General features: G+C 47.6%; 1 protein-coding gene across 3 annotated transcripts in view; it reads left to right on the top strand.

Annotated features, from left to right (window-relative positions):
- The first annotated feature begins 12,665 nt into the window (after positions 1-12,665).
- LOC149366897 (uncharacterized) overlaps positions 12,666-25,892 on the top strand; it is a 38,207-nt gene continuing 24,980 nt past the window's right edge. Inside the window, exons 1-5 of one of the 3 annotated variants that reach the window (XM_089553031.1) lie at positions 17,388-17,618; positions 19,296-19,535; positions 21,067-21,543; positions 23,418-23,645; positions 25,227-25,667. In XM_089553031.1, coding sequence (XP_089409157.1) covers positions 17,517-17,618; positions 19,296-19,535; positions 21,067-21,543; positions 23,418-23,645; positions 25,227-25,667 — 1,488 coding nt within the window. In that variant the 5' untranslated portion in view covers positions 17,388-17,516. Of the gene's footprint in view, positions 13,826-17,211; positions 17,619-19,295; positions 19,536-21,066; positions 21,544-23,417; positions 23,646-25,226; positions 25,668-25,892 lie in introns of those variants that run through there. The other 2 variants (XM_089553037.1, XM_089553024.1) reach the window with 2 other exon arrangements.

Here is a 25,892-nt window from a genome sequence, read left to right as displayed (position 1 = left end):
GCGCGCTCTCTCACCGGGCTGTTTTCTCCTCCCCACCTGATCAGGTACCCGATTTTAATCCGGTCTATACGTTCAAAAATATCGCAACCTAATATCAAGATAGCCATCGCCTTTACCCTATCCCATGTAAAGGCCTCAAGAAGGCGGATGAGCGGCTCCTTCTCCGCCTCTTCACCCATACATTGCTGTGCCCGGCAGCCCTAAAACATTTCGACCCCTCCTTTAGCGGCAACTGCCCGCACTGTAGTGCGGTGTCTTCGGACACCTATCACATGGTGTGGGCCTGCCCCTCCAACCCGGCCATTCCCCCCATCCCCAACCCAACCTGGAAGGACTGGGAGGCGACCCTGCTCGGCTGCCACGACTTACAGGCCGACAGGCATTAGTCGGGCGCGCCCGGGCGGTGGCTACCGCCACTGGGGTCCCAAACTAGGGACCTCCACCTAGTGTTTGTAAGGATCGGTCCCTTACGGGCTGATCCAAACACCTCCTGTCCCTTCTGAATAAATGTTTTCACCACCACCACCACCAACGTGCACTGACATCGCACAGCACACGGGCGCCTCTTGCGTTTCGGTGGAGGCGAAACGCAAGAGGCGCCCGTGTGCTGTGCGATGTCAGTGCACGTTAAAGACGTAGAGCCGAACAGACAATGGCGTTCTGTGGACTCCCTGGCACCGCTGCAAGACGCTGTCGCGTTCCACTCTTAGAGGCGAAGCTTAACGTCTTAACCACACATCACTGACACAAGCAGCAACATCGCGCATAAGGCTTTCACCTTACCGCAATTTAGGTGAACAAAGTGCCCCCTGAAGTTTTAATTTTATGCTCCATAACACGCCGAATTATTTGGTACTACCTGATGCCAATCCGAATGTTGTCCGCAACTTAAGTGGTTCACAATCTGTACCAATGGTACCACTCAATGGTCCAGTCCAGCTGTTTGCACACTGGGGTATTTAAAGGGAGACGAAAGTATGGTATACACTATATGCGCACTTGGGGGCTGCTTGTCAGTATAGCACTTTGCTTTGCAACCGGTTGGGTCACATAGTATGGTACCACCCTGCGCGCTGGTAGCGCACCACTTGGTAACTGGTGGATACCACCAATGGTTGCTTATTATGGCGGCCACGTTGGTCATATGATATGCAAATTTTGTTTATGCAAACGCTAACCCCTGTAGACACCATTTTTAGACAATGACCTAGTGTTGCATATTCACACGACCTTGAGTACCGCGAGTAGCAGAGCTAACACTCTGAAATCTGCAGGCATTCAAAAGGTGAAATTTTTGCCTTTAAGTACATTGCTGGAGCCTTCAGTCTCAGCGCGGTGTGAACCAGGGTCGACACAAAGCAAGTAGGCTTGGGAGACCCTACTGAGCTCCGAGCACCCGGCCAAGCAAGCCATCGCCACCGGCCGGGCTGCCAGCGTCATGAGCCTCTGGGACATGGACGTTTGAGTGCAGTGGGGCCGTGTGGGGGCCCACGGACCTGTGTGTCCCAAACTCCCCAGTTGTAAATAAAGTGTTCACCATCACCACCACCACCGCTTCGTCTTCCAATTATTTGTACCACACAGCGAATATTGCATAGCCTCGCTGTGCGTTTCTAACTGGTGGAGCCTTCAGGTGTATTTTCCACAGGGTCACGAATTGCTTGTATCCAGGCTGCTGCCTTGTGGCAGAATCTCCTCTGCAGCAAACTGCAGTTTTATGCAGCAGAAAAGCAGTAGCAGTGAGAAAGGGCTATGACGTATAAAAGAACGAAGGCAAAGAGGGACGAACACCTCCGTCCAGCATTCTCGGATCACAATTTTGAAAATGGGAAAATTGCAAGATACTCTGAAGCAAATATTCATAGTAAGGGTCCATTATTCTGATATGTAGCAAAATCTTTCTTTTAAAGTGTTTCCACAGCTCGCATCGAACTGTTAAGACTGCCATAGAACACCAATTGTTTTTACGATAGGCAAAACGTTAATAGAAAAAAATGCGCTTTCAAAAATGATAGGGGATGTGAACATACATTGATTGTTATAGTGAAACCTTATATTTATGAAAAAATTGCGTTCATAAATGGTTTTCCGGTCAAAAATGCTTTTGTCCAGAATTGTTGAGTCCATGACGACGCGTTGGTTGGTTAGTTGATGGGGTTTAACGTCTCAAACAGACTGAGGCTATGAGGAACGCCGTAGTGGAGGGCTCCGGAAATTTCGACCACCTGCGGTTGTTTAACGTGCACTCACATCGCAGAGTACACAGGCCTCCTCCAACAAAATTCGACCGCCGAGGCCGGGATCGAACCCGCGTCTTTCGGGTCAGCAGCTTACTGCCATAACCACTGAGCCACCGCGGCGGCTGAACCTTAGTCAGAGGGCGCTGAGCTTCCGTATTCTGTGAGCTGAGCTGAAGCCCTGTAAGATCTTGTTTTCTCGGTACCCTGAGGAGAAGATATGATGTCGACACCATTGAAGCGTCATCGTATCATCTGCACTGGCTTCACAAGCCCCAACTCGAGTCCTCATGGGCGCATATATTGCGTCATGACTGGCAGATATTGCAACTCGGCGTAAAATTCCGCTTCTTTACCTCACGATACAGTGTATTTTTCTTGTGCCGCGCTAGAATGTTAGCACTCGTTTTTTTTTTTGCGCTGTCGAGAGCCTCGATCGCATGTCCGCTCCGTGGCTATATTTTATGTGGTGCCATTTTCTTCAGTCGGGATCTTTTTGCTCAATCTGTATGTATCACTCGCCAGAAGAGACCATGTCTCACGGACACCGTTCCCTGCAACGCGAGGCCTTGAGTTCTTTCTTGTTTTATGCTATATTGATATTGGTTTGTTGCAATAAGGAACAAAAAGTAGCCTAACGCCACAGATTCAGGCTTAATTTTTGACGCACGAGGGGGTAATTCGAATCATAATAGTAAATTTCAGGTTCTTCTACTCTCGTGCATTGTTGCACCAGGGGTGCCCCGCCAGAGACGGGTTGGTTTCAACTCGAAGACTGAAGCTCTTCGCACCAGGGGTGCCCGTCAGAGACGGTCTTGTGTTCAGTTGAGACGCAGGAGTAAGGCGAACATTTCAAATTTTATGTACAGTATTTACAATAGATACAAGTTAAGGCACTAGAGACAAATTAAAACAGTAAAGGACAAACAACAAAAAGGTGGATCTGGCTAATACTAGGGGAGGCCCCTACTCGGCGTTGCCGAAGATGCGTAGCATCTCACCTTAGCTCAGAACCCCGCTTCCGGCTCCGGGGCCCAGTTTTAAAGACTTAAAGGCCCGGCCCACATTTGGTGGCTTCCAATCATGTTACGATGTTCACATGATTGGTTTATCGAGAGCCTGGCCAGCCCTCCAGCTTCCGTAGGGCAAAACGCCCTTTCCACAAACCCAAACGCATGGTCGTGTCAAATGAAAATAAACACAAATATACATTCGTGCTCGGTACTGCGTGTCGGGTGGACACCCGTACTTCCCGGCGCGTTCGCGAGCGACCGCGTTCCAAGAAAGGAGACGCTCCGCTTTGAGTGCCCCCAGCCGCATTCCGATGACCCCCGCGAACGCTACCGATATCTTACACGCCCTTCCCAAGATTCTACAAAGGGCTCAAATGGCACTTTTAGAATTACAAACAAAAGGGATCGGTGTCTGACACGAAACCACCCTTCGGGTGACATAACATAAACAAAACGTACACATTCAAATGCGCGTTTCACACCTTTAAATCCAGCGCATTGACCGAAGTCCAAGCTGTCGCGCTGCGACCAGTTGCACCAACAAAACCAAAAACAAAAAATGCACACGGGCACCAACACAACATTACGCAAAATGCACACTTAAATACACACAGTGGTATGCCTGCCGTGCGCCGTAACACAGCGTCCAAGTTGGTGCGTTGCACCCAGTTCACCAGCATGCACACCGTGGTCCTCCTCGGGAATGATCACACACACAGACACTCGCAACTTGAGCGTTCAGTAGCACTCGCACGACGTCCGTAAGTGGCCACGTGAGCCTCCTTAGTCGCACCGAGCGTCCCTGTGTCCATTCGAGCCACCACGTGTTGTCAGTAACACAATTAACGCCTAAACGGTAACTCACTCATTAGGCTGGCGCCACAACGCGGCGTGAACTGAAAAGACGGTGCCCTCCAGGATCAAAAACGTCCTGGTCATCGATAGGTGAAAATCTTTGACCATGCGACGCACTTGAGAGCACTCTCTCTCCGGCGCACCAGTACGACATGCGTGGTGCGTAAAGAGCATAGCCCTTGGCCCGTCCAAATATAGCAGTACAGTCAGTCTCGCTACACTTGATATGCCGACCTCTACCACGGAACATACTGTTCCTCGCGTCGACTTTCAGCGTGAAAGCCACGCACCTGCCTCCAGCCACTCCACCTCGCCCGAGGCCATCTGCACCTTTACTGCACGAGCAAACTTTGAAACCGCCGCTCCGTGCGTGATCGGCGCTTGCCGGCTTCATGGTATAGTCTGAGGCTGCACGAGCTCCCTGGCAGTCGCTTGACCCTAATCTGCCTTGTGGCAAGTCGCCACGAATTTCCCTGTCCTCAAATGAAAGGACTTTGCCATCAATAGTGCTACGTGGCGCTTCATGCCACATGCCTGGCACAGTGTGCCGTTGCGGCAACATTTGACCTCCTCCTATCCCTAGCTCGCCAGTCTGACGTCTGTCGTCGCTGGTCGTTTCACGCTGAACCGACTGCTCTTTTTCGCAGCCCGCTTGAGACCGCGTTTTTGGAATTAGAGTGATTTCCAACAATCCTGAACTCGCGTCCGCGTCCCTGGTGTCATTTGGGGTAGAGCTAACTTGCGCAGCTGGATCGTCGGAGTGCGCGTTCACCGCCTCTAACACCGCGACGCTGCGTTCCGTCAGGATACTTTCTTCACGAGAGAATCCAGTTTCGCGGAAAGCTGGCTCTCTTTTTACTTCTCTCTGGCTGTTTTCTTTTCCTGTGCTTGACAGGCATATGCCTTTGCCTTCCAGCACTGGCGACCTCTCTGCTCGGGACTCGGAGCAGTTCTCCCTGGCTAGTTGGCTAGCTCTCCTAGACTCCATGATCTTAGAAATCTCGAGCTCTACCTGCTGGCGTCTGGCTTCGATTATCTTCAAGACATACTTAACCTCCTGAGGTTCTTCCTCACGAAGCAGCGCCTTTCCGCCATTCACTTTCGCAAGTTCAGCCTGAAAGTACGCTAAGCGCGCCTTCGCTAATTCCACTTGGTACCTCACATCGAGTGAGGGCCGGCATGGATAACTCTCCATACCGCCTTCCGTACCCCTCAACTGTCCTACCGGCTCGAACACAGGGACGTGAACAATGCGACCAAGGAAACTCACGGTTTCGATGCGTCGATCCGCATTGCCAGCTCCTTGGCGTCGGAGTGCACCGCCACTTTCCCCGGACGCTGCTGTCGCACGCCGCTGCTCCGCCGCCGTGACCGTCAAGTTATCGACGCGTTGCTTTTCTGGACCGTATGCAGTCCCGCGTCGCTGGACTTCTGCCGTGGTCCTTGCGTCCTTGCCGCCGTCTCTCCGCAGGTCCGTTCTCGAACGCTGCTGTTGCCTGATCTTCGCCTTTCTCCCTGCGTTCAATCTTCTTCCTGCGCCGTCTTCCGATGGCCGCAGGATCCTGTCGACTGCGCCAGTAAATTTCAGGTTCTTCTACTCTCCTTGCACCAGGGGTGCCCCGCCAGAGACGGGTTGGTTTCAACTCGAAGACTGAAGCTCTTCGCACCAGGGGTGCCCGTCAGAGACGGTCTTGTGTTCAGTTGAGACGCAGGAGTAAGGCGAACATTTCAAATTTTATGTACAGTATTTACAATAGATACAAGTTAAGGCACTAGAGACAAATTAAAACAGCAAAGGACAAACAACAAAAAGGTGGATCTGGCTAATACTAGGGGAGGCCCCTACTCGGCGTGGCCGAAGATGCGTAGCATCTCACCTTAGCTCAGAACCCCGCTTCCGGCTGCGTGTTCGCCAAATGCAGCCGGTACAGCCAGCGATGACAGCGCCGCCCACCGGCAGGTAGCAGCCACATTAAGGCTGGTTATAAATACTCATTCAGAACGACGGCTTGACAGCGCCGCTATGGCGCAGTGGATTAGAGGCACGTGTTGCGTATGGAAGGTCGGCCGTTCGACTCCGCTCTCTGTACTGTAATTTTATTGTTTTTTTAATTTCATTTTTTTTCCATTTTTCCCCTTTTAGGTCGCAAATCGTGATGCTTAGTGGCATATAACGCCATTTAAGAGGATTTATTATCCCTTTTAGGTAAGCCGTTGTGACAATCTTCAGTCACCGTGATCAATTCACCGTGGTTTCAAGCCTTGTGGCTGTACAGGCTGCAGTTGGCGAATACGCCTTCCGGCTCCGGGGCCCAGTTTTAAAGACTTAAAGGCCCGGCCCACATTTGGTGGCTTCCAATCATGTTACGATGTTCACATGATTGGTTTATCGAGAGCCTGGCCAGCCCTCCAGCTTCCGTAGGGCAAAACGCCCTTTCCACAAACCCAAACGCACGGTCGTGTCAAATGAAAATAAACACAAATATACATTCGTGCTCGGTACCGCGTGTCGGGCGGACACCCGTACTTCCCGGCGCGTTCGCGAGCGGCCGCGTTCCAAGAAAGGAGACGCTCCGCTTTGAGTGCCCCCAGCCGCGTTCCGATGACCCCCGCGAACGCTACCGATACCTTACAATAATGCTGTCATTAACTTCCTTAAGTCCCGTGTTTGCCGTGTAAAATAAATTACATTGAGGTCATTTATGCGGACTCTTTCGTGTGATTAGCCGCCACGGTGGCTCAGTGGTTATGGCGCTCGGATGCTGACCCGAAAGACGCGGGTTCGATTCCGGTCGTGGTGGTCGAATTTCCATGGGAGCGAAACTGCAGACGACCGTGTACTGTGCGGTATCAATGCACATAAAACAACCGCAGGTGGCCGAAATTATCCGGAGTCCTTCACATAGCGTCCCTCATAGCCTAAAGCACTTAGGGACCTTAAAACCCCATAAGCCATCTTTCGTGGGAGTCACCTTTTGGTGTAGTCTTGTGATGCTTCTAAGCCATAATTCCTCTTTAGAGAGCCTTGAGGCGTAAACGGAAATTGGAGTCATCGCTTTTAAGCAACCAGAAATGACTCAAGTTAAACTCTAACCTTTCCACCCGGGATTTTGTATTTCGGTCGCAGATTTCCTATCTGCGTTTTCGCAAAGTCTTGAACCTCATAACCATGCATTAAATATTTTAAGCTTGTTGTGCGAGTACTATTTTATTTATAGGTATGGTGTCAGAATGGGACGACAGGGCTTATTCGGTGTAAAATGCGAAGGGGACCGCTTTGGTTACTGCAGTTCACAACAGAGAAGTGAAGGAAAAAAAGTGTTACTTTGAGCTTCAGATAACTCTATAGCAGGTTTTTTTTTTTACTTTTTAATGACCATATGAATCTTGGACATTGCACAAATGACTCCGCTCTCTCTTGTTTACCTCCGTTATGTATCATTCTCCTCGTTCTCGTCGTTGGCAGGCGTATGTTCCTGCTTACAGTACCTCATCTCAACAAAATACGTGTTGAAAACTTGCACAGCCTTCCCTGCGGACAAAATCAATGCATTGCCCAAATCTGTAGTGCCCTCTACTACCGAGCTTAATGAAAAGCTTCAGTAACACTCATCGCGAAGCCCAGCAGATCTAAGTTCATAGCTTGCACGAGGCACAAGGCATCCGGCATGTGCCTTCTTTCGAACCAGTGGCTCAGTAGACGAATTTATAAAAGGGCAAATTATCTCTTGTGCCTGCATCTTGACCCTGGGTCCAGTCGTGAAGCTTTCGCTTCGAAAGTTTTGCTACACCTCGGCTTGTTGTTGTTGTTGTTAGCCTTTGAAAAGATGGCACATACCCACACTATTTCTTCTTCTTCTCCTCCGCACTACAAGTATTGAGGGACTCTGGCACTACTTCTTCTTCTTCTTCTTCACCTCTTTATAATGGCACATACCCACGTGGGGGGATTGGCCAAGGTGTTGGTATACATAAGAAAATTTTCATAGGATTAAACGTGAATTTTGAAAAATGTATTCATGAAAAACGACAGAAGAATATTTGAAGTGAAATAACAAAGAACATTTTGGCGAGAATAATAATAATTAAAAAAAAACAAAAAAACTCCGAGACTTTTAAAGGAGTTAGCAAATCAACCTACCAGTTGCAATTATGTAATCATGTAGATTCCCACAAATTGAACTCAAAGCAAATCCTTTGGCGCTCGCTCCGAACGATAACAACACTGACATAGATAGCGGGAGCCCTAACCTGGAGAGAGGGACCTCCAGGTAAATCTTTCTCTGAAGTGCGAACTTTGGACAGTAGAGCAGGAAATGGTCCACAGATTCAACGACCCCGCATGAGTCACATAGGTTTGTTGGAGACCACCCACATCTGCATAGGTATAAATTTAAACTGGGAATCCTGCACCGCAGTCGCGTCATTGATACCTCACACTGCCTGGTTTTACACGAACGGACGTTCCATTTATACGCTAAGTGCTGATAATCAGCAGTATTTAGTAGGGGATCACGTAACCTGGCTGATATGTGTTGGAACCGCTGAAACCTGGAGATCGCCAGCAGACTGAAATTCGGGACGGGATGCGTTACTGGCCCGTTAAGAGCTGATCTTGCTAAATAATCAGCCACCTCGTTGGAATGAATGCCTGCATGACCAGGAACCCAGACAAAACGGACCTCCTTTAAAGTGGACGGAACAAAAAATCGCAGGAAGCGGCAAAAAAAATCTTTTTGGAAAGTTTCAAGGGAGACCAAAACTGACAAACAATCAGCCAGGATGATAACGTGAGATACATGACACGGAATTTTGTGCAGGGCCATTCCAAGAGCCAAAAATTCCGCAAAGAATATGGGGATATAATCTGGGATGCGGACAGAATAGCTCCATGCCAAATCCTGCGAAAAGATGCCAACTGCAGCTTTTTGGCCGCTGACGGAGGCATCAGTAGAAAGCACCACATGATGGGGGAATTCCGCTATATGACCAGAAAGAATGCCGTTTACAGAATGCTGCTGCTTCTTCTTCCTTAGACCACATAACATAGTGAAAATCATGTGGGAATGCCAGAACAGTGTTGCTGATAGCAACAGGAAGCCCGGAGGAACTATTCTGATAAAATTTATTAGTATTTACGTCTTGTACCGATGCTGGAGGTAAACATTTGTGTTGTGGTCTCCTCGGACCACACTAGGGCTGGAAGGGATAAGTACAAGACACAGCGCACAGCTGCAATACTTTTCATGTGATTTGCTTGAACCTCCTCTGGTTCTACTGCGTCTTTTTCTTATTTACCTGTGGCCTTACCTGTTGCACTTTTACTAAATTTAGTAAATTTTAGTAAATTTAGCTCTCTCTCATATTCCGTGCGACATCGCTGATCTCCAGTTTTTAAACATGCTCGACGGCGAAGAAGAAGATTTCGAGCGTGTTCCTTCGCTGTCCTTGAACCAGGGTCCAACGATAAACTACCTTATTCCGGAGGACGACACTCACTTCGCCACCAATAGCACACCTGAACTGCTCTTCCAAAGCCACTCTGGATAATCAACGCTGGACAACGAGGCACGCTCCTGTGATTTCACTACCACTGTAACGCCACTTCTCTGAGCGACACTCAGGCCGATAACGCTCAGCATCACCACATTGCCTGTGCGAAAGTACGACGCTAGTAAGCATTCATCCACTGCTGCACTATCTACCCATCGTGCAAGTGTCGTAGCTCTTTGCATGCGGGGACCACATCCTTGCATGTGAAATGCGGGATGGAGGCTCAGAATAGAGGAGGTTGGGAAGTTTGCTGGTATAGGATGACGGCACCAAGAGCAGGGCAAGATAATCGAATATCAATAGAAAGGCCCTTCATTCTGTCGCGTAGGTAAGTGGACAAATGGAGATGAAGGCCACGCCGCTTTCCCAGTCTCACGAGTTGCGATGAGACAGAGTGCCTAATAATTGCATATGCAACGAAACGTTTGGGCCGAAGGCATGACGGAGATGAGCTGTATGTTGCGGGATCCGCCGCCATAAAGTCACGTCAACACCCGTATACCATACAGAATAGCGCATTTCCTACTTTAGCGTCCAGCGAATGAGCAGTGGTGTGCTTTAACACCATCGTTTCTCAACTCATATGTGACAACGGGTTTAGATGGCTTTCTCTACCTAGCTTCCCGAAACTAATTCACTTTTTTTTTCAGTATTGCAACAAGGCTTCCGCAAGACATATTTATGTGAAACACAACAAGTATCATTTACGCACAAGCTAAACGTCGTACTTGACCAATCTTCACTTGCCGAGTGTATATTTTTAGATTTTTCGAAAGCCTTTAATGACTATACCACAAACTTCTAATGTTTAACTTACGTCGACTTAACAATGATCCCAAACTGCTTGGTTGACTCTAGCCCTTTCTTTCTAACCGTTCGGCTTTTGTTGCTGCCAATGACTCAAACTGGCAGCCAAGTAGACTACAGTCCAGAGCATCTCATTGGTCGGTGCTTCATCCTTTATTTTTTTTTAATTTACATAGATGATATACCCTGTTGTGCTTCCTCCAACATTCAGTTAATCGCAGATGATTGTGTGATCTTCAGGAAAATAATATTTTACAATGACATATCTCCTCTTGAAGTAGAGCTTAACGCTATCTATGTTTGGTGCTAATGATGCTCAATAGAATTAGATACCAAAAAAGGTAAACTTCTGCATGTGTCAACACCTAGCAAGCTACCTTCCTAGCACGTCAATAATGTCTCTCTGGATCCTTGTTCTTCTTACAAATATCTTGGTATTCGTATTACTAGCAATCTCACTTGTTCCGTACGCACTTCGTACGTAATTAACAATGCTAATCACATGAAGGGTTATCCAAAACCTACTATTAATAAGGCACCTTTTTCCCTAAAAATACAGTTATATAAGCCACTGGTCCGCTCAAAGCTCGCGTGTGCTACAGCAGTTTGGGAAATCTCTCAAGAAAACCTAATTTACTCCTTACAAATGGCACAAAACAAGTCTGATCTTTTTATTGTTTCCAGTTATAACCGAAGTGCCAGCATTTCTGCTATGAAATTAAATCTTAGCCTGCCATCTTTAGGATCTCGCATTAAAGCCCTTAGACTTTCACTTTTCCACAAGATATTTCATCATCCTTCTTTTCGCGACGAACCGATCTCCCCTCCCCACTACATTTCATCAAAGCTAGATCAAAATGACGAAGTCGAAATGCCATTATGCAAAACCAGTGTCATATCTCAGACCTTCCTTCCGCGCACAGGTGTTGAGTGGAATCACATTCCCGAATCAACCGCTGCAATTGTTAATAACCAACACTCCAAGACAGCATTAGATAACATAGTATAAGTACGAGCATCTATAATTTTTGCACTACCAATTCCTATACCGTATCGCTGCACTGTACTGATCTATATTTCGTACTATCAATTCATTTACACTATTCTTGCAATGTACGCACTGTATTATATTTAATTAACCAGAACATCAAGAACCCATTAGATAATAATGTATAACTAGGAGACATCCATTTCTGCACTATGATATACGAGTAAATTGCTCCACTATACGTTTTTTAGTAACTTTACGGAAGCACTCCTTCTGTAATGCCTCTAATCCTGAATGTACAAGAAATAAATAAGAACAAATTCTGTAGAACTACAATAAATTTTTTCGCGCTATGCATTGCAGAAACTTCCATTGTCGTATTCGAATGTAGTGCAAATCTGTAAAGACATTATACCGGACGCATGTTGTTTAAAAGAAGAACGCCTGCTGAGACACCCATGAGGAGATGAAATTCCAAAATTGGGACGCACTTGTGAAGAAACTTCACTCCTTTACTTTCTAGGTACATCTAAAAGCACTCAAAATTCTGACGTCACAGAATATTTGGGAATGAATTTACTGTGCATAGGTAAAAGATTTTCGTCACAAAAAAACGTCACAAAAAACGTTTTCGTCACAAAAGTTTAAAACAGCTTGCCACAGTTTCCCGTCAGATATGCACTTATTAATGACTCGGCTAAAGATTGTGTAACCTCTAAAAATTTCACTGTAGGATACCGTTCGCAATCTCAACGAGAGCGGCAATCACTGCATGACCAGTCGGATTATTCCTTGCTTTCTGTTTTTTCTTTGTTCATAGCAGGGAACAAGTGAAAGGCTGACTGCGTATTTTCATGCGGCTAGGCGGGTGCGGCCACTCTTCCAAGCCGTAGCCGTTCAGAGCAGCAAGTCTGAAATGACGTACTCTGGGAGGTTCAGTTGACCGAAGGAGACACAAAATAACGCCACATTTCATTCCAGAATGTTTCGTTCAAAGGACCTGAAAGTTTTTTATCCTTCCAAATTTTTGCATCTGAAGTCCTCTTTATAATTTAATCTGAGCTCCAACATGTTCAGATCAATATTGGTCATATCAGCCCCATAAATTCAAGCCTGCATAAATCAGTGAACATGTACATAAAATGACAAGGTAGACCTTAAACGCCACTCCGCTAAAGTATGTTTTTTTTTTTTCCAGGGCCCACCATACGAACCTTTCTCTCTGCGCCCTTCCTAACCTGCACCAGTTAGAGTACCAACCTGCAAGGAATACTTACTTCTTCGGTGTTTACTAACTGCTGATCATGGCCGAAGATAGAAAACCATCTGGGAATCCCGGAGGCTCGGGCAGCCCCCCAGGCAAACACAGATTGCTCGAAGAGGAAACTCAAGATAGAATCGCCACGGGCGTCGCTCCAAAGTCGCCTTCCGCAATTCTATCTTCTACCGTCGAGAGTGAGCCGGCGCCGATGAATCCCGACACCGTAAGGCCAGAGGACCAGCCTCCGCCTTCAGCTCTAAACGCCCAAGCTAAACTGCCAGCCAAGGACCAGCCGGAAAACCCCAAGGATATTGAGAACACCTCTGGACTGACGTCACAGCTGAAGTCAACCAGAAAGCAGCGCAAGCGGAGACAGTCCACTCGCAAGCTCGACCGAAGTGTCGACGCCAAAGCCGATCAAACGGAGCGCTCAAAATCTCCTCGCTCTAAACGGAGCAAGTCCAAAGTCACCATTGGCACAAGCAGTTCCGAAGGGAACGCTGAGGAAAAGCCCAGCCTAGATCCACATCTACTTCCACCACAAGGCGAAGAGGCGGTCAAAGTGTCGGAAGGGAGCACGGCTGTCCCAGAACCCTGTCTTGAAGAAGTAGCTTCAGGGAAGAAAGGAAGACAGAGTGATGGCGAGATCCAGCGCGTGGAGATCCAAGGTTCAATGGCCTCTGCAACGGCAACCGAGGCTCCCCAAGCCGAAGAAGGTGAACGCGTGAAGGCCGCTGCTGTCGGTGCACCAGGTGGAGCCTCCAATGCGACGGTCATGACAAACGCCATTTCGGACCAAGGAGCCAGAGTCGAAGAGTCGAGCAACAAGGAAAATGCGGAAACGGATATCAAAACCGGACTCAGAGTAGCGAGGTCTGACAACGAAATAGCAGGAAGAATTGAAGAAAAAGCGGAGAAACACGCAGGGACGAAATCGGTCTGTTTAGTGAAAGTTGTATCGCCACAAGCTAAAATGCTCGGTCAAACCGGAAATGACGCACCCGCTGCTCCTAGCCCCGCTACTTGCAGCGCAAAGACGACAAGAAGCCTTCGACGCCGCTCTAATACAGATGCGCGTTTTGCGCAATCAATATCGGCGCTCAGAGACTTGGTAAGCAGAATCATCCCCCAAAAATTGCTCTTGATGACTCTCTCCAAATTGCTGCGCATTTGCGGACTTCTTTAGAGGATTTTTTTTTTACGCGCGATAAATTTCCTCCGGAGTGGAACAAAAAAAAGTTCAAGTGCGCTGATTACCTGCAGGCATATTAGAGCTAACCAGTTTGCGCATGACAGATTACGGAGATAGTGGAGTCGAGTGCCGTCACTTCAAGCGCAATTCGAGCACGTACTTTTCGAGTACGCTGAGCTTAGAAAACCAGTAACGTGCCATCTCAACTCTTTTCTTCTGACGAAGAACCACGAACGGGAATAAGATATGCACTCAAGGTAGGGATCCGATGTTTAACGCATCCAAACTTTCTTCGCTGAAGTCTTCCGGTGCGGATAATACTGCTTATAAAAATAGCCTGATGCGCAATTACTTTATATCAGTGGGACTTACAGAAAAAGCCCAATAGGTGAAATCATTATGAAGATAGTGGCTCCTGCATCGACGTCTACTGTCCCATTCCTAATCAGCGCTATGGTAGCTTTTGTTGAGCTGCAGGTAGTCTTCCCGCTTAGTGATGGGTATTATTTTAGAGTAAAACTTTTACAACCGATGGAACTAAGAATACAGTTTTAATCGAAATGTGCACCACGGCTTTGTAACATCTGTGTCGCTTGTGCAAAGCAATTCATATAGTGTCGTTATCAAGTATTCAACTCGTTGGCGCTTCGTTATCGAAAAAAAGGCTCACGGGAAGAAGCGTATGCACAAAATATTATAAAACGGGAAGGTGACTCCCATCAAACTTCATATGTGATCTGAATCAGTGTGGATGTTCATTGACAACAGAGAGCCCGAGTGTTACTCACCAGGGGTCCTTAATCTTTGAGCCCTGGCCCTTAATCTCACAGCAGCACCATTTTGTTATAGTTCGACTTAAGTTGTGCCAAACGCTGCATTCAATAAACATCGGCGGGGGACATAGTTGGCGTTATTAATGCCAGCTGTTTACCCCCTCGCTTATGGAAGTGGGTGGAGCGCGTATGGCAAGTTCTCTCAGATCATGAATGCCAGTTTACCAGAATCCGACAGGAGGAAAGTATACAGCAGCTGTATCTTACCGGTACTCACATATGGGGCAAAAGCGTGGAGGCTAACAAAGAGGGTTCAGCTTAAGTTAAGGACAACGCAGCGAGCTTTGGAAAGAAATATAATAGGTGTAACGTTAAGAGATCGGAAGCGGGTAGAGTGGGTGCGGGAACAAACGAGAGTTAGCGACATCCTAGTCGAAATCAAGAGAAAGAAATGGGCTTGGGCAGGGCATGTAATTCGAAGGCAGGATAACCGCTGGTCCTTAGTGGTAACGGAGTAGATTCCAAGAGAAGGCAGGCGTAGCAGGGGGCGGCAGAAAGTTAGGTGGGCGGATGAGATTAAGAAGTTTGCGTGGATACTATGACCGCAGCTGGAACAGGACAGGGTTAATTGGAAAGTCACGGGAGAGGCATTTGCCTTGCAGTGGGCTTAGTCAGGCTTATGACGATGATGTTGGTTATGGAAATATAATAATTACGGTATCAGCAGACTCTCAGATGTTTATGAAGCATGCCGCTCCACTGCCCCTGAATCATAAAGTGCAAGCATCTGAAATCTGTACTCTTTCTAGTGGATGCTGTGTGCCACAAAAAAAAAGACAGTGCACATAGAAACAGCCTTACGGAGACAGCACCGTGACCTTGTTGTTACATGCGTCCCATCAAGGTGCACTCATCGTACGTTTTTACAAAGTGTGTGAAACCCAAAGTCTTTCGCGAAGACACCAACGGAATCCTGCATTTCAATACGTTTTACTGCACTTTATTCCAGCTTTTGATAATCTAGAAGGAATATGCGGAAGCATGCTCTAGCTTGTTTCCTTTGGAGGTTATATTGCTAAATTGGTTTATGTAAATTGGTTTTTGGGGAAAGGAAATGGCGCAGTATCTGTCTCAGATATCTCGGTGGACACCTGAACCACGCCGTAAGGGCAGGGAGGAACGTAGGAGTCAAAATCTTTTTTCTGCTTTCCGCCTTACCTCTGTTGTTATTCGGAAGATAAAACTACAAAAGCAATCTGCAAGGACACCGCATGAAAGCAATGAAAGCCGTTCAGATCTCACAGCATGATTTTAGCACCTCAGTGATGTCACCTTATACGGGCATGGCGAATTCTTTCCGAAATACGAAGTTTCGAACAAAGACTGTTCTTTGCTTTTTAACCGTGGTAACGAATTTATTTGCAAGTAAACGTTATCTTAAATATGACTGTTAGGTATATATAGTTTTCGTTCGTTAGGCACAGGGTTTGCTCTTTTCCTTTGCCAAACACTACCGCCACCTGAAATTTCCTTAGCTCTGTTATTGTTAGCGGAGTTTGAGCCTGGTATTCTGAGAAATGTCGATTGCGGAATCTTCAATTTTCGTTGAAAATGTTCGTTTGCCAAGGTGTACTTTAGAGAACGTATGCGCAGGTCAGAGACCTTAACACACTTCATTTATCTCCGTGGCACCTTCGTAAATTTCACAATATTTATTGTACGTCAGAACAATTACGTTTAGAAATTAACGTTCTGCCCTGTTTACCATCTCATACTACGTTGCATTCACCTAATATTATCTTGATGTAATTAATGGAAGCGCTCCGATTCAAAAAAGTCATTTCCATAACCAGGAAGCGTTTATATCGCCATTCGTTCAGAACTGTTTCTCGACTCCAGCGACAGCATTGACACAGAGAATGATTTCGGTTCAATATGTAAAGTAGGAATGACTTAAGAACAACGTTTGGCTAGTCGGTGCTTTTTATTCACTGGCTGAAACACGTGAATATCAATAAAACTCAAGGGACAACGAAAAGAAAAGATACAGACGGAACACACGCTAGAAATCACGCAATAAGTTGATCTCAAGCGTGTGTCCCGTCGCCATCTTTTCTTTTGTTGACCCTTGTGTTTTAGCGCTAGTTACCATGTTTCAGCCAGTGAGCTAAAATAAGCGTTCCAGATAGGCCAAGACCAGAAGCTACGTTACAAAGAATATAGGCATCAGGTGTCTAATAATTACAGCTATTAAACAATGTGCTGTTGTTCTTCTGCGTTGGACCCCGCCATGGTGGCTCAGTGGATATGGCGTTCGGCTGCTGACCCAAAAGACGCGGGTTCGATCCCGACCGCAACGGCCCAATTTCGATGAAGGCGAAATTGAAGAGGCCCATGGGCTGTACGGTGCCAGTGCACGTTAAAGAACCTCAGGTGGTCGAAATCTCCGGGACCCTTCACAACGGCGTCCCTCATAGCCTGAGTTGCTTTGGGACATTAAACAATTAACCAAATCTTCTCTGTTTGCTGCAGGCGACCTCGTTGAGAACAGATTCGGCCATGCGAATGCAGGCGGCCAGCCACACATCGGTCGCGCTGCACAACCTGAAGATCCGCGTCTTGACGGCGGTGTGCATCGCCGTCCTGGTCATGGTGGCACTGACGCTAATTTTCTGGATCGCCGTACGTCCCAGATACTCGGAGCGGGGTGTGTGCAGATCGGCCGCGTGCGTGGAACTTTCTGAAGTCTTCAAGGGCGCGCTCAACTACAGCGCCGACCCGTGCGTCGACCTGGATGCCTTCGTGTGCTCCAAGGGGCTCCGGCGCGGCGAAGGCGGATGGCCAGGTTCGCGGACTGTTATCGCGCACCTCATCAAGGATTACCAGCTGGACATGGTTCACCTGTTCCTCGATGGCAAGACCGAGTTTGCGGCATCCAGGTGAGCGCTTTTATGGGGTGTACAGCTGTTGGCACTCTCACTCGAACATCGCCCGCGAAATCATGCGAAGCTGAAGTCCCATACAAAAACGGCCTATGGGCGCCTATGTGAAAAGCTTTGTTCCTTTATGGCCTTTTATGAGCTTCTGTACACACATAAAGCGGTGTTTATTACCAGCTATTGGCAAACTAAGCTATATATAGCAAACAAAATGGAAATCCAGCGAGGGCAACCGCCTGCCTCGAGCGTTATGTTTTGTGTGCGGAAACAACCATACGCATCTCCGCCCAAAAAAAGGGAAGGGAATAGTGTCTACGAGATTCCCTTCTTTTGCGGGTTCGCGTACATTGTGTGAACTTACGAGATTCCCTTTTTTTCTGCGCACATGTGAGCATAGGCTAAACTGGGCGGTGTTTAAATATTCGCCTCAGAAAGTATATAAAAAAAACATTGGCATAGGCTCAGCTTGGTTAAGCCCGGAAATTGCGAAAGCAACTTCATCCGTTTCTTCAGCCCGCATCCGCCGTGTCTACCGCCGCTCTGCGCCGACGGCACGAGCTGGAGCTCTGTTTATACAACTGGTATGTTGAAATTGTGTCGTTCCATACTATTCATAGATTCTTCACCCATTGAAGTATATTCGGCATTAAGAGCGTCCATGAAACTTGTCTCCAACTGGCGATCTCCATAGTTTCGCTACCGTTAACACCACTCATTAAACTTGGCCCTACACTTGTAGATGCACCCGCATCAAGCGATGTTGACCGGCGTGCTCGCCAGGCTGCTGCATACGCATGTTGTTTAGCTAGCCGTTCTTCACGTTCTTCGTCTGTTTCTTCGGCGCGGCGCCGTCGCTTGGCTGCAGCAGATCGTTCCAGCGTCGCCTTGTACACATCATCCGACATAGCGCACTGAGAGGAGCGCAGATGCGGCCGCACCCCCCCCCCCCCCCCTTCGTTTTATCCCGCTTGCTCTCTTTCGCACCGGCGCAGCCAGCGTGTAATGCTGTACATCCACCATCGATGGCGCGAGCTGGGGCCCAGCTCTCGGTCTGTCGTGACGTCACGCGGTCACGTGGTGGAGCGGCGCAGCTGGCGTGTAAGGCTGTACCTCCGCCATCGGTGGCGCGAGCTGGGACCCTGTCTCTCGGTCTGTCGCGACGTCACATGGTCACGTGACGCGCCGCTGTGTAAGAAGGCGCCACGACCATCGATGGCAGAAAAGTGCAAGCAGTATTGCTTTCGCAATAAAAAGTGCAGGTGGCCATAAATTATTTTTTTTAAGTTCAATGCAACTACCACCTGCCCACCTTTGCATTGTCTGCACCTCAGCGCATTCGTCGAGAGACAGACAACTCATCGAAGAACTATCTCTGCACAACTAAGCCATAGAGGAAGCTCAGTGTAGGCAACCTGGGTCTCAAAAGCAAGCACCATCAATGACTGTGTTTGAAACAGCCACTTGCCAGCGCATCGGTGCATCATTTAAGCCCTGCACCACACCAGTAGTGCTATAAGGACTCCCCACGACATAGTAATCTATGAAAAAGAACGACCACTTGCATAGTAACGTTCTCTAGCGCTGTCACATTGCACTCTTAAGGGTACATTTAGCGTTGTCCAAGTTTTATTTTCTAAGCAACGCCTGTGACGTGCACTGACGTGACATGTTCCGCAGGGTCGTGAGCGACTTTTTCGGGAGTGCACGGGCAGCGACGAAGCACAGCCCTCCGTGGACAGCTTCCGAGAGCTGTTCGAGTTGATGCCCCTGCCGTGGCCGTTTGGATCCTCGGAAGTAGCTGGGGTGCACCCGCTTGAGGCGGTTCTGACCCTGAGTCTGAAGTGGGGCATCGACACCTGGTTTCGAGCCTACATGCACACGGTCAACCGGAACGGACTGCCAGCCTTGTTCATTCAGGCAAGCAGGCCAATATGAGCGGCATTGATTTCTGAGTCATTTATCAACATTTATTGATCTTTTGGTCACGCTAGGTACAGGACGCAACCTGTTACTTCGTTACGCTCGAAATTGTCCACTCGAAATCGTAATATTCATAATGTCATTCTTCTGTGATATTTTTTCTGTTTTCTATCGAAGTGCTACGCTAAGGTTAGAGATAGTGGTACCTCCACTTTTATTATTCCTAACATCATGAAATATGCGGTCTCCGGCCCAGCTACACTGCATATCAGGACGTAAGAAAGCTGTATTGAGAACGCTCAGTCGCGCGTTTTTGCCGGATGATCGATTTAATTTGTATCGATCAGAAAGAACTTCCTGGGCCTGTGTAAGATAGTGATTCCATTTTCATTCGGATCATTTTTTTGTTGCGGCCTTTTCTCGTAGGTGCATGCGACGTCGCACACCCCATCCTTTGTCCTAAACCCTTGCCATAAGCGTATAGGCAAAGACGCGGAGTCATTTTGGCGAATCATAAACTGCCAAATATAAAAGATTAGATTACAATCAAAATATATTAATAAATCATACCAGGTCTGGTTAAAGAATGTTCATCTCAAGAAGAATTGCCGGTACAAGTAGCATTCATCAATATCGAACGTTTTCGCTTAAACGAAAGCGCCTCGCCAGCTTGCAGAGACCTATCAACATTGAGGAAAATAACTTCCCTGTGAAATCTGGACCCTACGAAGTTGAAAACTTTTCCGCCGAGTGCTGCCGTCATTAGTTTTCGATGTCTTTCTTGATGCTCACCTATCTCTATTTGCCCCGAGCTACCAATCCGGCAGTCTACAAATAAGTGGCTTGAACTTGTCTCAGGACACAGCTGCCAATGAGCTTTGGGCAAATTTTACAGCCTCTTTCTCTTCTTAAGCCTTACACCTAATTGTTCATTGGTGTCGATCTGCCTCTTTAGTTAAAGCTCGTTGCAAGAAAAAAGGATATATACGAAGACTGCTAGTGTACCCAGAAACTCTTGACAAGCGTATTTTTTCCACTTCAAGTCATTTATGAAAGGAACTTTTTCGCATATCTTAAGTTTGCACCATACCGATCAATATGTCGGCAGATCGCTCTTCGGGGCGACTATAGTTTTCTGCTATTTATGGTGTAAAACATGCCCCATTGGTTTTCAATGTCATTCCTAACTACTTTGTGGGAGCGCACGAGAAACGCTAAAAGCCACATTTTGGTACTCCTCCTGAAGGTTAGACCGCCCTTACAAATGCGTTCATAACTCTATCTAATAATATCCCACAGATTCCTCGCAATTAAAACTCAAGTCTAAGAAAGCTGGACTTGCTTGATGTTTAATCCATAGCCGGATATGTTGTTCAGCTAGTTGGTGCATAGCAATGAATGTGACAGCCAAAAAACAAGCGGCAATAACAGAAGGAATGCAGGAAGCAAGGCGGGTATGTTCTTTCCTCTCATTACACTTTCTTGGTGCCTGTATATTCACTGCTCCGGTCGCACGGTTTTCTCATAGCCCACCTCGCAGGCTTCGTCCTGGTTCGACCTAGTGCTTACTCTGGAGGCGGTCCACAGCCGAGAGAAGTACCTCCGACTGTTCCACGACCGCTTCGGCGCTCCGGTTCCCGAAGGAGGAAGTATTCAGGAACTTCTGGCCACCGAAAAGAACGTCCTGCACGTCCTGAACGACATGCGATCGCCGGAGTCCTACCCGCGGCCCGTAATTAGCAGCATAACCAAGATCGCCGCCGCGGTCCGTAACGCGACTGTCGACAACTGGCTGGTACCAATCGTAGACGCACCCGGTGGTGAGGCTGTGGACTCGAAGACATTGGTCTCGATGCAGGACGGGCGTGTTCTGGTGGCAGTCGACCGGCTGTTGTTTAATTACAGTGCAGATGCGTTGAGGAAGCATCTGTCATGGTGGCTAGTGCAGATCCTCATCGTGATCGGCTGGCCTCAAGAATACGCCATCATAGCGGGCAACAAAGAGGTGAGGTTATTTTGCGGTTCAAGGAGATATTGGTAAAGAAGTGATTGACTCTTTACTCTACGCGTTGAAGCTATGGCTATGATGAACTGCGGTTACAAATGACACTTTCGTAAGTGTCTACCAATACTGGAGAGCTTGTGCTGCTAAGCCTACGTCAAACACCTGGTAGCTACAGAGGATCAGAAGCATTTTAGCGGAAAATCCTGCGCTTAGTTTTCGTCCAGCTATAAGTGGTTCTGAGGCGATAGACAGGACTTCCAGCTCAGCAAAACTTCTCCGTGAGACCCAAGGGCACTAGCACCCATCCAGAATGCTGCATTGTGGCATACTGACGTACCATGACCAGCCCACTGCAATAAAGCAGTGGTAAAGAAATGATATCAAGGGACGAACGCCGCCCCCCATTTGTAGGCGGAAGTGTCGCTCGCTCTCTTTTTCGTCCACTAGCTATTTTGCACAGTCCTCCGAACCTGTCATTCAAAGACATTACCAGCATGCGTGCCGCCTAAACTTTAAAGCGTTGTTTGCGCAATTGTGTACATAGTATCAACTTGCTGCGTTTTTAGTGTCCTTTTCCTAGCGATGAATTCTTTGGTTAAGAAGAATTTGTCATCACATCGCGTATAGAAGGCATTCTACTGTCGTTTGGCATGCAGTAAATGTAATTTCTTACAACCAGCTTAAAAAGCACGTCCTCCGCCTATGCCATGCTGATATATTTCGCCACTACTATATAGTGATGTCATTTTTGTCTTAAATTTACAGTCTTATGTCTGCCTAATTAACCTCTGAGCGAGGCCTTAAAATCGCCCTTGACGATCACTAACGAAGAACCATGACTTCGCGCCTGCCGGCAACAAGGCAGAGTTAAACCAAGTAGACATGCGGAAGCAGGTGTTCATTCTTTAATCAGAGAGGACACCTAATCTCCGTCTTTAGGGTATGACGTGACCGCTTTAGCCAGTTAAAGCCCATATATGCAGAAATGGTCATTCTCTACATAACACTGATAGCTCGCGGCGAGTCCTCATATGCCACTACCATCGCTGAGGCGCCGCGGTTAAGCGATGCGCCACTGCATTGGCAGGTGGGTGTTTCTATCCCAGCCACCGGTATTGATTGTGCTTTGATGCTCTTCCCAATCAACCACTCGTCACCAGTCATTTTTTTAACTGCCACCTCCCAGGGCACGTTGCGATGACGCCACATGGTCACATCACCTAGGTGGCGCTACGCTCTCCTCCCATTGGCAGCAGCTTGCGCGACGCTGCTCCGGGCTTACCCGAGTAAGTCGAGTAATCTCGGTTCAGTTCGGAGCACAAGACAACAAGATGACAAGATCGTTGCTCGGGGTTGGTAGATTTGGAGTAGTGTTTTCGCACTAAAACAGCAGGATGCGTCCGTTGGACCCTCGGTGTATGTATTCCCTTCTGCTGCTAGAGCGAGCTGCGAAGCGGTTTCTCCACAGCTCGTGTGCTGCGTTTTACTACAGGGGCACCTTTACTTGAACGTAAAAAAAAATAAACAGTTAGTGTTATGCGGTGGAAAACTGACCGTTTGGCTCTCTTGATGTCCCTGTAATACTACTTGGTGTAAAACATCCGTTTTCTCTTGGAAAAGACACCGTTCCAAAAACGAGTTAAAGTGAGGCACTTTGCGGGAACATGTGCGGCCTGGCTGACTAAAGGCACACTGTGTATGTCAGACGTCTTTGCAAACAGAATTTTTAAGAACTTTTCATTGAAGCCTCAATCATTTGAAACAGGCAAAAATACACAAAGGACTGTCACCTCAATAATGTCAATAGCTCGCCCTGTAATTGGTACGCGTTTCAGAATACAGCGCTCCTCCACTGAGATCGTCATCATACGCAGGTCGCTACAACGGAGGTGAAGGTGAACTGCTACGAGACGATGGCTGCGAGGTTCGGCCTACTGCTGGCCTCCGAGAGTTCCGTCGCTTTCTTTCCGCGGGACTTCCGGTGGGAGGTTGAGGCCTTCCTGAGGAGTCTGTTGGGCGTCCTTAGAGCGGCCGCAGCGAAGGTGCCCTGGCTGAACGACAAGGCAAAAGCGACCATTGTCAAGAAGATCCTTGACCTCGATGTATGTGAACTTAATATATGTACCCGCTTCCATCTATAAGACAGAAAGGACGCTATTATAAACTTCTTCATAAGCGCGACTGCTACTACAAGACACGAAACAAAAATAATAACTCAAGGCATCGTTCATCCATATGTGGCAGTGTTTGAAAATAACTAGACCATAAACTGCACATTTCGTCATGCGCTCAGCGTCTTGGCATTTTCGTAATGAAATGCATTTGATTTTATTGAAGTGTAAAGGGCAGCTTGGCTAAAGAGCACCAGGGACAAGGTTTTCGGTCTTCTTGATGCGGGTTCAAGGATTTTCTGTCCACGCATTTAATCCCAGAGAAGCTGAGCACGAGGCGATGAGAAAATTGGTACAAAATAGAAGACTGAGCGATTCTCGGGAGCTACACAGGTCGGGCCCTGCCCCTACAGAGGTGCGCGAATAGTAGCCCTCGATCTGCTTCATTTTATACCGATTTTTTTTCCACTTTCAAGCATACGCTCATTATGTGTGCGGTTTTGTCATTCACATTAGACAAGTAACTGAGGCATCCAGATTCAACTTTCCCCCCTTGCACTTTCACCTGTTCTAGCAGACAAAAGATGGATAACAAGGGAGCGATCCCTCCTTCTTTCCTTAAACCATTTCCTTATATCTTACCTGTCATATGAGTACCGGAGCGATAGCCTGCCCTTATGAGCATACCCATGGTATGCTGAGGGTGATCTTTTCGATGTCCACAGGTAATCAGCGGTTTTGACATGCGCACTAGGTTTCCGCTCACCTGATCTTGAACTTATTTAGGGAGAAATTACAAAAAAGGCATTTGTCCCCCATTTCATAAAGAGCCAGTGCGGATTTCCGCCTAAACTGCGTCTACGTCATTAAATCGAAATCATCCTTCTCTATGTTCACTATGAGGATGTTCTCTCTTTATTCTCTAAGTAAAGTAACCTGTACTTTAAGTCGTATTTTGACATGCCTGTTTCAACGTCTAAGCTGTTCCACAGCTCAAGAAATCGTGATCGAAAGCCAGCTAGGTGTGTAAGTTTCTCTTTGATCAGTCTCATGCATATATGTACTGGTGACGAGCAACTTCAGAAAAAAACATCTTCTACTGGCTGATTGAAACGCCCTATGCGCCGATTTCTTTTGAGCCTCCACTGCTATTTTCTATAATGCAGACACAAGACTTTATAAAACTGGGTTTCTGAGCACCTTTAAGTAAATTATCCTCACGCAAACAACTGCAAAATTCGCATCGCGGTCATTCAGGTCAGTTAGCATTGCGTACGCAGAGAACCCCATTTCCTAGCACAGCATCCTCACTCTTGAAGTAATAAATCTTTGAACCAATGCATTCTTCCTGGCCTTTATGTGACCTTTCTTAAAACACAGGATTTTCGCGCCAATCCGTTGTCGGTTTTTGAATGTGCAGCATGTGATGAAGCAAGTTGCCTATCAGAGAATTTATTTCAAACTGCTAGAACAGTACTCTCCTGCCCGCTCATACTTTTTTTTTGCCATCAGAGCAAATTTAAATTAATTACTCCTTCATAAACCAAAACCAAACCATCCTACGTTCTCAAGGTCGCTCTCTGGCCGCTGGAGGTGGATGACTCCAACGAGACCCTATGGCAGCTCTACGGGGACTTCTGCGTCTCGTGCCAGAATCGCAGCGGCAGCGTGAGAGTCCGACCATCGAGCAACGGGACCGCGGGCAGCACAGGCCGACTGAGGCTGACAGACTACTGGTGGGACGCCCACGCCAGGTTTTGGAACCTGACCTCCGTGCAGCGGGAGGTGATGCAGCTGCAGTGGCAGGGAGACTCGCGCGAAGCTTTTCTCTACGAGCCCCTCAAAAACCAGCTGCGAATCTCTCACGCCGCTCTGCGCTCCCCGTTCTACCATTCGGACAGCGCAGAACTGAGCGCGGCGAATTTCGGAGGACTCGGAGCCGCCTTCCTACTCAACGCGCTGCAGATGTTTGTGCGGCCGGTGAAGGTCCTTGGAATCGTGAGTGTCTCGAAGGTACAGGCACTCACAACACTTGTATCTTAACGCTTTTCGCCTATGGAGCAGAAACGTGGAGGCTAACGAAAAGGCTTCAGCTTGAGTTAAGAGAGAGACTTTAATGATAATTAATAAAGGTTCAGTTTGGTTTCTAAGAGTTTAACGTCCCAAAGAGACTCAGGCCAGGAGGGACGCCGTAGTGAAGGGCTCTGGAAATTTCGGCCACCTGGGGTTCTTTAACGT

This window comes from Amblyomma mixtum, chromosome 1 (assembly GCF_055824585.1).
Source record: "Amblyomma mixtum isolate Tamu chromosome 1, ASM5582458v1, whole genome shotgun sequence".
Classification (NCBI taxonomy): domain Eukaryota; kingdom Metazoa; phylum Arthropoda; class Arachnida; order Ixodida; family Ixodidae; genus Amblyomma; species Amblyomma mixtum.
The sequence above is the reverse complement of the archived record's forward strand: the minus strand, read 5'-3'. Positions and strand labels throughout refer to the sequence as shown.